The sequence below is a fragment of the Muntiacus reevesi genome, chromosome 9 (assembly GCF_963930625.1).
Source record: "Muntiacus reevesi chromosome 9, mMunRee1.1, whole genome shotgun sequence".
In the NCBI taxonomy this organism is placed as follows: Eukaryota; Metazoa; Chordata; class Mammalia; order Artiodactyla; family Cervidae; genus Muntiacus; species Muntiacus reevesi.
This window is the reverse complement of record NC_089257.1, coordinates 12,863,089-12,878,783: the sequence shown is the minus strand read 5'-3', so window position 1 is coordinate 12,878,783 and position 15,695 is coordinate 12,863,089. Positions and strand designations below refer to the sequence as shown.

Here is a 15,695-nt window from a genome sequence, read left to right as displayed (position 1 = left end):
GGAGAACAGGGAAGACCGGCCTGCTACTGTCCACGGGGTCAAAAGTTGAACAGGGCTTAGTGACTGAACAGCAGCAAAAAGTTTGAAAGTAGACTTACTGTCTTACTCAGCATTTCTATTATTCAGTTTAATCTAAAAATGTTTGATCATTCTAAACCAATCTTGAGTAATTTCTTACACTCAAATTGCATACTCAGAGAATTTGTTATATTAATTGTTATTATTTCTGTTATCATTAATAACAAAATTACTACAAGATAATAAATTTATAAATCCATAAATTATACTATAAACATATGTTATAAATAAAATATATAATATATTATTAATAAATATATATTATTAAATAAATGTATAATATATAATTTATATGTTATTTACAAATATTTACTATAAATTTATAAATGAATATATAAATGTAGATATAATTTATGTTTATAAATTCATTATAAATATAATTATATACATTTATATATGTTATAATAGTATATAGATATAATTATACTATACACTATACTATATACTATTATATATTATATATTATAATATACATTACAATATATTATGTATTATAATGTATATTATATATACAATATAAATATAATATATATATGTATATACATACATATATATAATATATATACAAAATATAATAATATATAGTTATATAATATATGTAATTATATATTTATTATATATTATAATTAACTATATTATAATATAAAAATTATATATGATTAAATATAAAATAGCATATGATATACAATGATATAATCTCTTATTATATATTAATAATATTTCAAATATAGCAATTTATATTTATATATCATATATTACATAATAATTATATTATTAAATATTATGTATTACATTATATATTATTATATCTTATATATAACATATTTGTATTATATTATATTATATATTTATAAGTTAAATTTAAATAAATATAATCTAAAATTTATAGTTATGAATATATAAGTATACATTATAATGAAATATAAATATATTATATTGTATACTATATAAATATATATATTATATAAACATATATATAAACATATAAACTATATAAACATATATATAAACATATAAACTATATAAACATATATAAACATATGAACAATATATCATATATAATTATATATTTTATAATGCATATCATATATAAGAATATATGATATGCATTATAAAATATATGATATATTTTATAATATAATTATGACATTTAATATATTAACATATAATAGTATTTTATGTATCATTATATGTTATATATTATAATATATACTATATGCTATATATATACTATATAAGATATATATATATACTATATAAATTTATAAATTGTACTATATATATTATATCATATAGTATAATATATATTATATATATATTTAATATACTGACAGATAATGATATATGTATCATTATATGCTATATATTAAATATATATTATATTACATATAATATATATATTATATGCTATATATTATATATATTATACAATATTATATATTAAATATTATAATATAACATATAATGATGCATAATATTTCATTATCTGTCAATGTATTAAATATAATTATATTATGAAATATATTATATATTTATAATATATAATATAATTATAAAATATTACAACATAATGCAAATATAATAGTTTATAGTCATAATTAAATATATTATAATAATATATTGCATGCATCAATAATAATGTATATAATAATATAATATAGTATAGTGTGCATATAAAAATATAATAAATTAATATGTATTATTATTTTATTTTTACTATTGTTATATATTATTTGTTTGTTATACTCAAAGAGAATTTTTTATAGAACTATTAGTTTCTAGCTTGCTGTTGTTTAGTCACTACGTCATGTCCGACTCTTTTGGTCACAAGTCCTGTCCATGGACTGTAATCAGCTAGCAGCTTCTGTCCATGGAATTTTCCAGGCAAGAATACTGGAGTGGGTTGCCATTGCCTTCCCCAGTGGACCTCCCTGCCATTTCCTTCTCCGTGGAATCGATCCCAGGGACAGAACCCGTGTCTCCTGTGTTGGCAGGTGGATTCTTTACCACTGAGCCACCAGGGAAGCATTTTACTAATTAGAAAAAATAATAAAATATTAAAATTGGCTATATTGCAGTCTACTAGAAACATATTTTGGAAAGACTCTTACATGGTATATAAACTCCTGCTATTGTAGTAATAGTAGTGTTAGTCACTGGTGTCCAACGGTTTGCAACCCTAAGAACTATAGTTTGCCAGGTTACTCTGTCCATGGGATTCTGCAAGCAAGAATACTGGAATTGGTTGCTATTCTCGTCTCCATGGGATCTTCCCAACCCAGGGAATGAACTCAGGTCTTCTCCACTACAGGCAGATTCTTTACCATCTGAACCACCAAGGAAGCCCAGAATCCTGCTATCATCAGACTTTTATATTTGTGGCTCCTGAATTTGGCAATTCATCCTGGAACCATGATGAATCCACTGATGCAAAATTTCTGAATTGGAGGGACAACTGTGCTGTGCTATGCCATTTTGTATAAGGGACTTGATCACCCCTGCATTTGGTGGGGAGAGAGGAGAGGTGTCCTGCAACCATTCCCCCCCAGGTATTGATGAACAACTAACTTGCTGCACAAAAAAAGGGGGGGGGGCATTAAAAGTAGTAAATCATCATATACTCTATGAGCATATTTTAATAAAGTACATAAAACATGAAGGAAAAATAAGTTGTATTCAAACTTAAAGAGTAGTTACATGTACTGGATGATTTATACAGTTTATTTTTCATATTTTTCTGTATATCAAATATTATTATGATGCATACATATACATTTGACCCATGCACAATGTAGGATTAGGGACGTGGACCCTACTGGTTGGAGAATTTGCCTTAACTTTGCAGGAGATACGCAGTTCTTTATCTGAAGAGTCAAATAACTTTGGATAGAGTTGGACTATAGTAGTACCTATTGAAAAGAAAATGGCATATGACTGGATCCATGCAGCTCAAACCCATGTTGTTCAGGTGTCAAATATACTTTATTTATGTTCTGAAAAAAACATTTTCTTTTCATAAAGTAATGCATATATAAAAATGCCCCATACCTATCAAGTTTTCTAAAACTCTGAGCTCATGGATTTTATTGAGTTATTTTAGTAAATGAGGTGATATTTTTAAAGTCTTGTTAATTATAAATTGGTAAGAAAGAGATGGATTATTTAATTAATAATATTAGGGAAATTAATTTGCTGTATGGAAAAACAATAGCTTAGATTCTTGCCTCAAGTCACAAAACAAATTAATGCTGTGTAATTATAAAAGTTGAATGTTAATGACATATGATGTAGACAAAGGGTATTTATTGTTCTTAGGTGTACACGTAGCAAAGAATAAAGAAAATGGCTTAGGATGTATAACATCTAGGTGAAAAATCCAGTTAGTAGATATAAAGCAGAGAGTTTGAATCAGAATCCCTTCAACTAGGACGATCACAGGGAGTGGAAGAGACAGATGTAAACAAATAATGATGATACATCAGAAATAGTTGGGATATTTAAATAGTCTACCACTTTGTGTGTGTGTGTGTGTGTGTGTGTGTTTTGTTTGAAGCAACTGAACTGGACATGCACAATCAAGGATAACCACGTCAGCATTCTTGCCTTGAGAACCCCATAAACTGTATGAAGTGGCAAATGAATAGGACATTGAAAGATGAACTCCCCAGGTTGGTAGGTGCTCAATATGCTACTGGAGATTGGTGGCAAAATATCTCCAGAAAGAATGAAGAGACGGAGCCAAAGCAAAAACACCACCCAGTTGTGGATGTGACTGGTGATGGAATCACCAGTTGCTCTGTAATGAGCAATATTGCATAGGAACCTGGAATGTTATGTCCATGAATCAAGGTAAATTGGAAGTAGTCAAACAGGAGATGGCAAGAGTGAACATTGACATTTTAGGAATCAGTGAATTAAAATGGACTGGAATGGGTGAATTTAATTCAGATGACATTATATCTACTACTATGGGCAAGAATCCCTTAGATGAAATAGAGTAGCTACCATACTCCACAAGAGTATTTGATGCACTCTCAAAAAATAACAGAATGATCTATGTTTGTTTCCAAGGAAAACCATTCAATATCACAATCAAAGAAAACTAAGTCTATGCCTCGACCAGTAATGCTGAAGAAGCTGAAGTTGAATGGTTCTATGAAGACCAACAAGATCTTCTAGAACTAACACCCAAAAAAGAGGTCCTTTTCAAGGGGGTGGAATGTAAAAGTAGGAAGTTAAGATATACCTGGAGTAACAGGCAAATTTGGCCTTGGAGTACAAAGTGAAGCAGGGCAAAGGCTAACAGAGTATTGCCAAGAGAATGCACTGGTCATAGCAAACACCCTCTTCCAACAACACAAGAGAAGACTCTACACTTGGATATCACCAGATGGTCAATGCTGAAATCAGATTGATTGTATTGTTTGTAGCCGAAGATGGAGAAACTCTATACAGTCAGCAAAAACAAGACTGGGAGCTGACTGTGGCTCAGGTAAACTCCTTATTGCCAAATTCAGACTTATATTGAAGAAAGTAGGGCAAACCACCAGGCCATTCAGGTATAACCTAAATCAAATCCCTTACAATTATACAGTAGAAGTGACAAATAGATTCAAGGGATTATATCTGATAGAGTGCCTAAAGAACTGTGGGTGGAGGTTCATGACATTGTACAGTAGGCAGTGAACAAGACCATCCTCAAGAAAAGGAAATGCAAAAATGCAAAATGGTTATCTGGGGACACCTTACAAATAGCTGAGAAAAGAAGAGAAGCTAAAGGCAAAGGAGAAAAGGAAAGACATATCACTTTGAATGCACATTTCCAAAGAATAGCAAGGAGAGATAAGAAAGACTTCCTCAATGATCAGTGCAAATAAACACAGGAAAGCAAAAGAATGGGAAAGCCTAGCGATCTCTTCAAGAAAATTAGAGATACCAAAGAAACATTTCATGCAAAGATGGGATCAATAAATGACAGAAATGGTATGGACCTAACAGAAGAAGATTTTAAGAAGAGGTGACAAGAATACACAGAAGAACCGTACAAAATAGATCTTCAAGACCCAGATAACCATGATGGCATGATCACTCACCTAGAGCCAGACATCCTGGAGTGTGAAGCCAAGTGGACCTTAAGAAGCATTACTACAGACAAAGCTAGTGGATGTGATGGAATTCCAGTTGAGGTATATCAAATCCTGAAAGATGATGCTGTGAAAGTGCTGCACTCAATATGCCAGCAAATTTGGAAAACTCAGCAGTGGCCACAGGGCTGGAAAAGGTCAATTTTCATTCCAATCCCTAAGAAAGGCAATGCCAAAGAATGCTCAAACTACCACACAATTGCATTCATCTCACATGCTAGTAAAGTAATGCTCAAAATTATCCAAACCAGGCTTCAACTGTTCGTGAACTGTGAACTTCCAGATGTTCAAACTGGATTTAGAAAAGGTAGAGGAAATACAGATCAAATGTGCAACATCCATTGGATCATAGAAAAAGCAAGAAAGTTCCAGAAATACATCTACTTCTGCTTTAGTGACTAAGCCAATGCCTTTGAATGTGTGGATCATGACAAATTGTGGAAAATTCTTAAAGAGATGGGAGTACCAGACTACCTTACCTGAATCCTGAGAAATCTGTATGCAGGTCCAGAAGCATCAGTTAGAGCTGGACATGGAACAACACACTGGTTCCAAATCAGGAAAGGAGTACTTCAAGGCTGCATGTTGACATCCTGTGTATTTAACTTATATGCAGACTACATCAGGAGAAATGCCAGGCTGGATGAAACTCAAGCTGGAATCAAGATTGTCGGGAGTAATATCAATAACCTCAGGTATGCAGATTTTACCACCCTTAAGGCAGAAAGTGAAGAAGAGCTAAACAGCCTCTTGATGAAAGTGAAAGAGGAGAGTGAAAATGATGGCTTAAAACTCAACTTTCACCAAACAAGTGTCATGGCATCCGGTTCAATCATTTCATGCAAATAGATGGGGAAACAATGGAGAGAGTGAGAGACTTTTTGGGGGGGTCTCCAGAATCACTGTGGATGGTGATTGCAGCCATGAAATTAGAAGATCTTTGCTCCTTGGAAGAGAAGCTATCATCAACCTAGACAGCCTATTAAAAAGCAGAGACACTACGTTGCCAACAAAGGTCCATCTAGTCAAGGCTATGGTTTTTCCAGTAGTCACGTATGGATGTGAGAGTTGGACTATAAAGAAAGCTGGGTGCTGAAGAACTGATGCTTTTGAACTGTGGTGTTGGAGAAGACTCTTGAGAGTTCCTTGGACAGCAAGTGGATCCAACCAGTCTATCCTAAAGTAAATCAATCCTGAATATTCATTGGAAGGACTGATGTTGAAGCTGAAATGCCAATACATTGGCCACCTGATGCTCTTAGTATCAGACCTCACTCACTAGAAAAGACCCTGAGGCTGGCAAAAATTGAAGGCGAGAGGAGAAGGGGCCGACAGAGTATCAGATGGTTGGATGGCATTACTGACTTGATGGACATGAGTTTGAGCAAGCTCTGGGAGTTGGTGATGGACAGGGAAGCCTGGCATGCTGCAGTCCGTGGGGCTGCAAAGAGTTGGACATGACTGAATGGCTGAACTGAACTGAATCAAGGATTAGCCATTTCATGATGACATCATTCTAGTTTAAAATAAGACCTATTGTTACCTTTGTCTTTATAGGCTAATGTTTTTTCTAATTGAAGTTTTCTAATCACAGTTGAACCCTGGAGGGTCAATGAAACTGGTGCAGTCATCTCTGGGGAATAGTAGGAATTTAACTCCCCAAGGAATAGAGACTGTACTTTATAAAGGCCTACGCTACACATTCAGGTACCCTGGGTATTTCAACTTTCAGGGGAAGATTTCTTCTACAACCTGATGGGTTAAGAGGCACTGTCGGTCATTTTCATAACCCTCCTTTTCCAAGCCTCTATATTTTTCGCCATTTAAAGGAAAGTAGATGACCCTGCTCCAACTGGATGAAGCTGACATGTATACACAATAATGAAATACCTTTCTTAGCCCACCTCAAATGAAGTATCCTCTTTGACTTCTGCCCAAGACTTGGGTTTCCTTTAGGAGAAAACACTATTGATGAAATTTGGAAGCCAATTCCTAAGGCAGAAGAGCATTTGTATGTGTGAGTGTTGCCTTTCTCTTAGGGGAAACTTTTGATGGTTTAAAAGCAAAAGGTAAAAAAGAGACATTTGTGGCTGAAAGTAATTCACAAAATAGGGAGGTGGTTTTTTTTTCCCCCTTTTTCAGAATTGATGAGGCTGTGTGGGTTTTGCATTTTTGCCTTCTATTACAAAGAAGAAATATAAGAAAATAAGCCTGATTTCAATGTATACTCAAATAAAAGTAACTCAGTATCAAAATTTCTGCTAATTACCTCTAAAATATCCAAAGTGATAGTTATGGAAGACCAAAGTGAGACTGGAGTTATTATATTACCATCATGGAAACGGGCAAATGATGTTCAGACCAATATTTTATATTTTCCATTCTTCTGCCAGATTGGTGAGCTGTAGTCCAGTAGCTCTGTTAAGCTGTCTGCTTAGGAAGGTAAGTTAGTTGAAACACACCTTTCAGAAGCTGGGTTTTGCCTCCAGCAGGAGAAAAACAGATGGATGGGGAAAACAGTTTTCACGTCACATCTTATGTATGTGCTTATGTGTGAGTGTGTGTGTTTGTATATACGCAGATGTATGTGTATATATATGTGGTGTAGTTTAGTCACCAAGTTGTGTCCGACTCTTGCAATCCCATGGACTCTAGCCCGCCAGGCTCCTCTGTCCATGGGATTCTCCAGGCAAGAACACTGGAGTGGGTTGGCATTTCCTTCTCCAGGGGATCTTCCCAACACAGGAATCAAACCTGGGTCTCCTGCATTGCAGGCAGATAACTTACCATAGATGTATGTACGTATGTATATATGGGCTTCTCCAGTGGCTCAGCGGTAAAGAATCTGCCTGCAACATGGAAGCCAAAGGAGATGCAGGTTCGATTCCTGGGTTGGGAAGATTCCCTGGAGGAGGGCACAGCAACCCACTGAAGTCTTCTTGCCTGGAAACTCCTGTGACCAGCGGACCCTTGCAGACTGCAACCCATAGTGTCGCATGGAGTCGGACACAACTGGAGTGACCTAACCCACACACACGTATGTGTACATAGGTGCGTGTGTATTTTTTTCTTTTTTCTGGAAAACACAGTAGTTACAAGTCATCGCATTAAGCTGAGTCAGTAGAAAGAGGAGAAAAAACTAAAAGGACACGTTTTCTAACTACTCACAGTAACTTGTTAAAAAACAGCAACAAGAAGAAGCAAATCTTCCCTTTGAGTAAAATATTTAGGGGAAAAGTAAGGGGTTACTCTTTCTATTTTGCACACTTCATTTTAATTTGATATGGTGAGTTTTTTTTTTCTTTTTTTCTTTAAACTTTCCTCCTGAAATTGAAATTAGCTAGTTATCTTTCTTAGCCTCAGGAGTGGAAAGAAACATAGAACTCTCAAAAACCATATTATGCAAGTTGAACATCATGATAGGAGTACCATTTCCATGTAATTGTTACTTCTCTTGTCAAAGAGATGGCTACCTTTTAAAAGTAAGAGTGTTTGCTATTGTTACACTAAAAATTTACCAGATAATTTAGAAAGCATTACTGATTATAAGTGTTGATAACAATTAATGTAAAACTATTTGTTGTTCACTCACTCAGTCGTGTCTGGCTCTTTGTGATCCCATGGGCTGCAGCATGCCAGCCTTCCCTGTCCTTCATCATCCCCTGGAGTTTGCTCAAACTCATGTCCATTGAATAAATGATTATAAAGAACTGTACTTTTAAACATATGTGTATTCTTACTCTAAATACAAGTGTAATTTTTCACTTTTAGAAAGTAGTATTTGAAAATGAATAAATTACATCGGAATCCAAAATTTGCTTAATTAACAAATAGAAATATTTCTATCCATTGAATATCTTGCTTAGCTTTGTATTATATTTAGCATAATGTACATTTGTTAAAATAAATGTCTATTAAAACAGATAAAGTGTTACATATTAAAGTTTTACTCCATTGAGAAGTAAATATGGCAGCAGGATATTTAAAAATATCTCTATTCTCTCTACTATTAAATATAGCTTAAATAATCTAAACCTGAAATATTATATATCTTTATAAACATTATTTTTATTAAACCTCAGTTTTTGGCTTCAAAAAATTATAAATGCCAAACAGGAAGAGTTTGAGATGGGATATATTTATTTGTTCTGCTATTCTACTTCAAGTTAAAACACGCATTTTTTGGGATCTGATGACAATTCCTTACTCCTGATAACTTATCTGTCTTTAACTTGTCTCTTTTCAGCAGTTCAGAGACTAGAACAAATGATTGAAGAGAATATTACCAGGGTGATGGAATTCATTCTTTTGGGCTTTTCAGTCCAGAGAGAGGTTGAGATCCTTCTCTTTCTTCTCATTTTAGTGGTATATGCTCTAACTCTGGTGGGAAACATTGGCATGATTTCCTTAAACTGGTTGGATCCTCACCTTCACACGCCCATGTACGTTTTTCTCAGTAATCTGGCCTTTGTAGACTTTTGTTACTCCTTGTCAATAGCCCCAAAGTTCCTGGAGACCCTCCTGACCAAGCACAGGTCCATATCTTTCTATGCGTGTGCTGCACAGCTGGACTTTTTCCTGAGCTTCTTGATTTTGGAGATGTTCCTTCTTGCAGTGATGGCTTATGACCGCTATGTGGCCATCTGCAATCCTCTTCTCTACACGGTGATCATGTCCCAAAAGGTGTGCGTGCAACTGGTAGCTGGCCCTTACTTATACAGCTTTTCTGTTGCTTTCCTCCACACTGTTGTGACTTTTCGATTGATCTACTGTGGCCCCAATGTTATTAATCACTTCTATTGTGATGATGTCCCTTTGATGGCCCTTGCCTGCTCAGACACCAGCCTCAAAGAGATCTTGATTTTTATCTTTGCTGGGTTCAACATGATCAGCTCTTTGACCACGGTCCTTATTTCTTACCTATACATTGTGGCTGCCATCCTAAGAATCCAATCTGCAGAAGGGAGGCACAAAGCATTCTCAACCTGTGGTTCTCATCTGACTGCAGTCACTATATTCTATGGGACTCTGATCTTCATGTATCTGCAGCCCAAATCAAACCATTCCCTTGACACAGACAAAATGGCCTCTGTCTTCTACACAATAGTCATTCCTATGTTGAATCCCATGATCTACAGTCTGAGGAATCAAGAGGTAAAAAATGCCTTGAGGAAAGCCTTTGAAAAATGTTATTTCCTGTCTCTAATAAACATTAGAATGTAACTCGCAACATTGACTGTCTTGGAACTGCACCACATGCAGATATTTTGTTTTTATTATCTTTGATAAGTTAATTTTATTTTCACCATTTTTATATGAGCAAAATGACTTTGCACATGTGTTCTATTTTTCACATAATTTATAAGTAAGATGAAAGGTTTAAAAGATTATAATGCACAGTTTTAACAAATTGTTACTATTTACATATGTGACACTTGACAGTTTTGACCTGGAGAGTTTCTATTTAACTGATAATCAGATTTAGCCACTGCTTTCAAAGATGTTTCTATTTTATACATTGTGGAGACAGAAAAAGGGAAGTGGTAAAGTAAATTTCTCATCCATCCCCTCGTCATTCCTGCAGTAGCCATTCCTCAACTGCATCCTGTCTGCTAAAAATCATTCTTCTCTGCATCTGACTCCCACTAGATTCACTGTTGTTCACTCTCTGTAATTCCATGGACCTCATTTTGTTCAAAAAGATATAATTTTTCACCACGCAGATCTGGGAATCAGGGTCAGCCTTTGGAAAGTCATACTCTCTTTTTCTGTATCAAAACAAAAATGAAGACATAACCCTATATTCCCTCAGCAAAGCTCAAGATCCTTTTATCTTTTAGGAATTTGAAGAAATTACCAAGGGTTGAGGGGACAGAAAGCAGTAGTTTAAAACCAAGTTATAAATGTGATTGCTGTCAGATGTCCGGAGTATAGTTTTATGTTGGGATGGTTGAAAAGTGATGCAATCTAAGACCCACTTAAACCGTCAACTGGAATGTACTTTTTTTCTAAATTCAGATTCAAATGTTTGGTGTCTACCATGTGGGTGATATTGTGAGCTATTCTTGTAGGGCAAAATCAAAAACACTCCTGAATATGCTGAACAGTCTGCTATTTTGGAAAATACTGGCAAATAAACAATGATTGTATAAGTTATTCAGAAACATTTTAGCTTATTTTATCCAAGTTATCTTAGTACATGTTTCATTGTTAAATTAGATTTCAGATTTATGTGAAGACGTCAAAATTGCTATGCTAAGTTATTTATATTAAACTTTATTTTAAATATGCCTCTATTTTAATATATGCTTTTAATATATGCCATTACTAAAGCAGCAACAAGGTGTTCTAAATGGCTGTACATTGTACAAATTCTGAAGAGAAGCAATGAGTTACAATCCTGATTTTCAAACTCTTAATTCAACTTCTTTCAGAATCAGGGAGCCCAGTTGCAGAAAAATCAATCTTGGAAATCATGACTGTCAATTGCCAAAGATAAAACTCAAGAAAAGAGAATATCTTAGTCATTGCTAACTTTTTAAATAATTCCCAAAGTATAATTTAAATAGTTAAAAGCACAGCATCGAGTTTATATAGCAAACTGCAGAGTAAGGGCTGAAACTGAGACTGGCAGTGTGAGAAGGGTTTAAAGGTTAGTGAAACTTTCAAAAGGGAGCTGGTGCCCCTTCTGGGTAGCACACTGGATTCAGGGGAGGTTGCTGCAAAACCACATGTTTACCAAAGACAGTCAGATATAACTGAAGAGCTCCCAGAGCAGAAAGATGATAGGCTGGGAGGCTAAAAAAGACTAAAGTAAAACCAAAGTTCTAACACTGAGACAACACAGTGAAGAAACATATTAGTTTCATCAGTCTGCGTTAACAGATACCACACACTCGTTGACTTAGAACAACAAACATTATATTCTTGCATTTCTGGAGCCTACAAGTCTGAAGTCAGGGTACTGGCAGAACCACGCTCTCTGTGAAGCTCTAGGGGATGTTCCATCCTTGCTTGTTCCAGTCACTCGTGGCCCCAGGCATTCCTTGGCTTGTAAACATCACTCCAGTCTCTGCTGTCTTCACATGGTCTTCTTTCCTCTACATCTGCGTCCACATTTCTTCATTCTTGTAAGGACGTCACCCACACTGGATTAACGGTCCACCTTACTTCAGTATGACTTCATATTAACAATTGTATCTTCAACAACCCTATAACTCAATGACCCTATAACCAAACTCTGAGGTTCTTCAGGTTAGGAACTTAACACATCTTTTGGGGGAACAATTTCACTCATTATAAGTGCATGTAAGTGTGTGCATGCTCAGTTGTGTTAGACTTTGTGTGACCCCATGGACTGTAACCCACCAGGCACCTCTGTCCATGGGATTTTCCAGGCAAGAATACTGGAGTGGGTTGCCATTTCCTTCTCCAGGGTATGTTCCCCCAGGGACTGAAACCATGACTCTTGCATTGCAGATGATTCTTTGCTGCTGAGCCATTGGGGAAGCCCCACTAATAAGTAAGAACAGTTAAAGATGTGCTGGCTCAAATGTCTGGTGTAAACACATCTTATCTACACTTGTAAGCACAGGGCAGAAAAAAAAAAATAGCTGAGGTTTCCTAACTTTAAGAAAGAAACCTGTAAGTACCTTAAAATGGCTAGTGAAATGGCCTAGATGATGGGTCAAAAGGGGTCCAAAACCAGTTAATGTGACAACTGGAGTCTTAAAGGTCATAACAAGCCCAAGGATTCATCACGTAGTTAGGACAAAGGGATATATAACCTAATATCTGAGATAGATCTGAAGGTTGAGCTTTTCTCCTTCTGATTAAGACAGAAGACAAGACGCCCTTCTCTCAGTACCAGAATAGTTTCTGAAGAGACTTGATCATTCTCAGGTAAAAGTCATCCTAGTGAGTGGTAAGATGCAGAGGTGACGTGCCAAAGATGTGTTTATGGAAAGTATTATAAGAGCAAGTATAGCATTATAGCTAAGTGAACTCCCAAGATTCAGTGACTTAATAATTTATTCCTTTATTCAGGCAGCAGTATGAGTTAAGGGGTTTGGGAAAGGCAATTAGACCCTCAATATGTGGTTTCTATCTTTGTCTAAAAAGTGGTCATTTCAGTGGCAACATTTTCAAGTGGGAAGGAAGAGAAAAAAGTCCACTTTAACATACAGAAGATGATCTTTAGGTTTTAGGCATCACTTTCTACTGATGGCTCGTTGCCAAGACTGGACAACATTATGTATCTCACTGACAAGGGACAATGGGAACGGTGGTTAACAGCTGGATGGCAAATGTTTTACTTATAAAATAAAATATAAAGTAGTGGACACTGAGGAATATGTCCGCCATAAGGATCACAGAAAATGTGATCTTAAAGGGTCAAGTTATAATGATCTCTGTCAATATGATTGCTTCTTGAGCAGCCTATCATTTCATACTTGACACCAACTTGTTAGAAGCAAACTTGGGTGATTTGCAAACATAAACATACAAACAAACAAACAAAAACTTTGTTAATGTAGTTTCCAATACTAATCAAACAGTACTCTTTCTTCTTTCTCAGAACCTAAAGTTATGAAAAAGAACTCTCCTCCCACCATCTGCCTTTTCTCAGAACCAATAGGGAATGTGGCTTGTGGGCAATTAGTAAATTAGCCTGAGCAACAATACTTTCTGTGCTTAAATGAATGCATCTTTCCAGTGATATTACCACAAGTAAATGCTACTTCTCAGAGTCTTTCTACACATGTTCAATTGTGCACCCCTTTTAATTGGATTAGCCCTTAAAAAAGAATAAACTCATTCATGAGAAATAACTTCTGCTTCTGATTTGCTTTTATGGTGGTATTATTAGCAAGAGTCAACAAGGACAAAAAATGTATTCTACTTATAATAGGAATGAAGTAGATTATGTGGACACCAATCAACATAAATTGAATAGTAAACTTGTAATCAGATCCCAATGGATACAAGTTTGAGCTGTGCTGATCACATTTTAACACATGTCTAGTGCAATGGCATTCAGTTTTACAGAGATTCTTATCTGGTTGACCCACTCTAGTTATTAAAACTTGACTTAAGCAGCTAAACACAGACTTAAGAGTGTAATGTTAGTGACAAGAATTTGGAATCAAACAATAGCTTTATCATAGCAATCAAAGGTTTACCATGACATTCTTCTGATCAAAAGTCAGATTTTAAATGACAAAAATCTGTATTGCTTCATCTTTTTAAACTATGAGAAGGACAGGATAGGCTTTAGTCATAAATATTTCACATATTTAAATTAATAAAGAGAAAAATAACTAGCCAAAATTCAAACCAAAGAGTAGAATTACTGTGAATCAACAGATTGTTTGAAACACAAATAGTGTTAATTATAGAGCAATACATACTGAGAATTAACCTTCTGATTGATTCATATCACAAGTTGAAGATTCTGAATACATTTTTGTTTTCAAAAGTCCATGGATGTATGAATGTTATCGAAAGCTATTTTTGGTAAATGAGAATCCATCAATTTTTATATTCATAGAAAAGTGATGAAGTCTTATTTTTTTGTCATGCAATTATATATTACTTATAAAACAAGTGAAAGGCAATTATATATAGAAAATATCCTAAGAAATCATGTTCAGCTCTTACAAAGATACCTCCAAGTTAACATGTGCTTATCCACATGTCTTTATCAGTTATGATGACTACACTTGGCACAAATTTGCATTCCCTGTGACTAACAATGAATAGGTAACAGCAATAGGTCGGTGTTGGTATGTTCGCACATGTGGATAAAGGAGGCTTAGTCCTGAGCGTGCACTCACGGGGTAAACCGTCGCTGTGCTAGGCTGGCCCTCTTCGTATCTGTAAGGGTTGCCTATGCACAGCCTACTTTAAACAGGGAGTTTACACGCCTGGACATTTGTAACAGGAAGCGGCACACACGGAGCTGTGTCCTGCGGGTGCGCTGCCTCGAGTCTGCCTTGACGATTGCCTTGTTGGCCGCCTCTTTCTCATCTTTGCTCCTCAAACTGTGGACCACGGGATTCGGCACGGGAGTCACTGTGGGGCTCCACAGACCCCTCAGCGGGCCTCCCGAGACGGGTGAAGACGGGAGTCCGCGCATCCTGGTAGCATCGGTCAGCGGGACCCGCAGGGGAGAGCGCCTTCCTCCTGTCATCGGCAGGGCGCGCGCGCGGCATGACCGCTGCGATGCGGGCTAGGGAGTGAGAACACGGAGAGGGAACGTGAGAACTCAATCCCAGCAACCACAGTCACGGTGTGCTCTTCAGTGTGGGCGCCTCCTCAGATAAGAGAAGCGCCAGCACAGGAGACGTGGCTGATGTCAAAGTTTCCGCAGAAGCGCAGGCCACGTGTCCAGAGTGCAGATCAGGCTCGCAGAAGCCACAGACGCAGGGCGCAGAGATGGGACCAGCGCAGACGGCCCTGGACACTGTGCTG

General features: G+C 36.0%; 1 protein-coding gene across 1 annotated transcript; it reads left to right on the top strand.

Annotated features, from left to right (window-relative positions):
• Positions 1-9,488: 9,488 nt before the first annotated feature.
• LOC136175670 (olfactory receptor 8U3-like) lies at positions 9,489-15,457 on the top strand. Its single transcript, XM_065945920.1, has 2 exons — positions 9,489-10,441; positions 15,166-15,457. The coding sequence occupies exons 1-2, from the start codon at positions 9,489-9,491 to the stop codon at positions 15,455-15,457; spliced, it is 1,245 nt and encodes a 414-aa protein (XP_065801992.1).
• The last annotated feature ends 238 nt before the right edge of the window (positions 15,458-15,695 follow it).

Excerpts from the sequence above, each read along its gene's own strand:
- LOC136175670 (XM_065945920.1), top strand. The coding sequence starts at position 9,489 with ATGATTGAAGAGAATATTACCAGGGTGATGGAATTCATTCTTTTGGGC. Across the intron at positions 10,442-15,165 it reads TCTCTAATAAACATTAGAAT|GAAGCGGCACACACGGAGCT; the intron begins GTAACTCGCAAC and ends CATTTGTAACAG.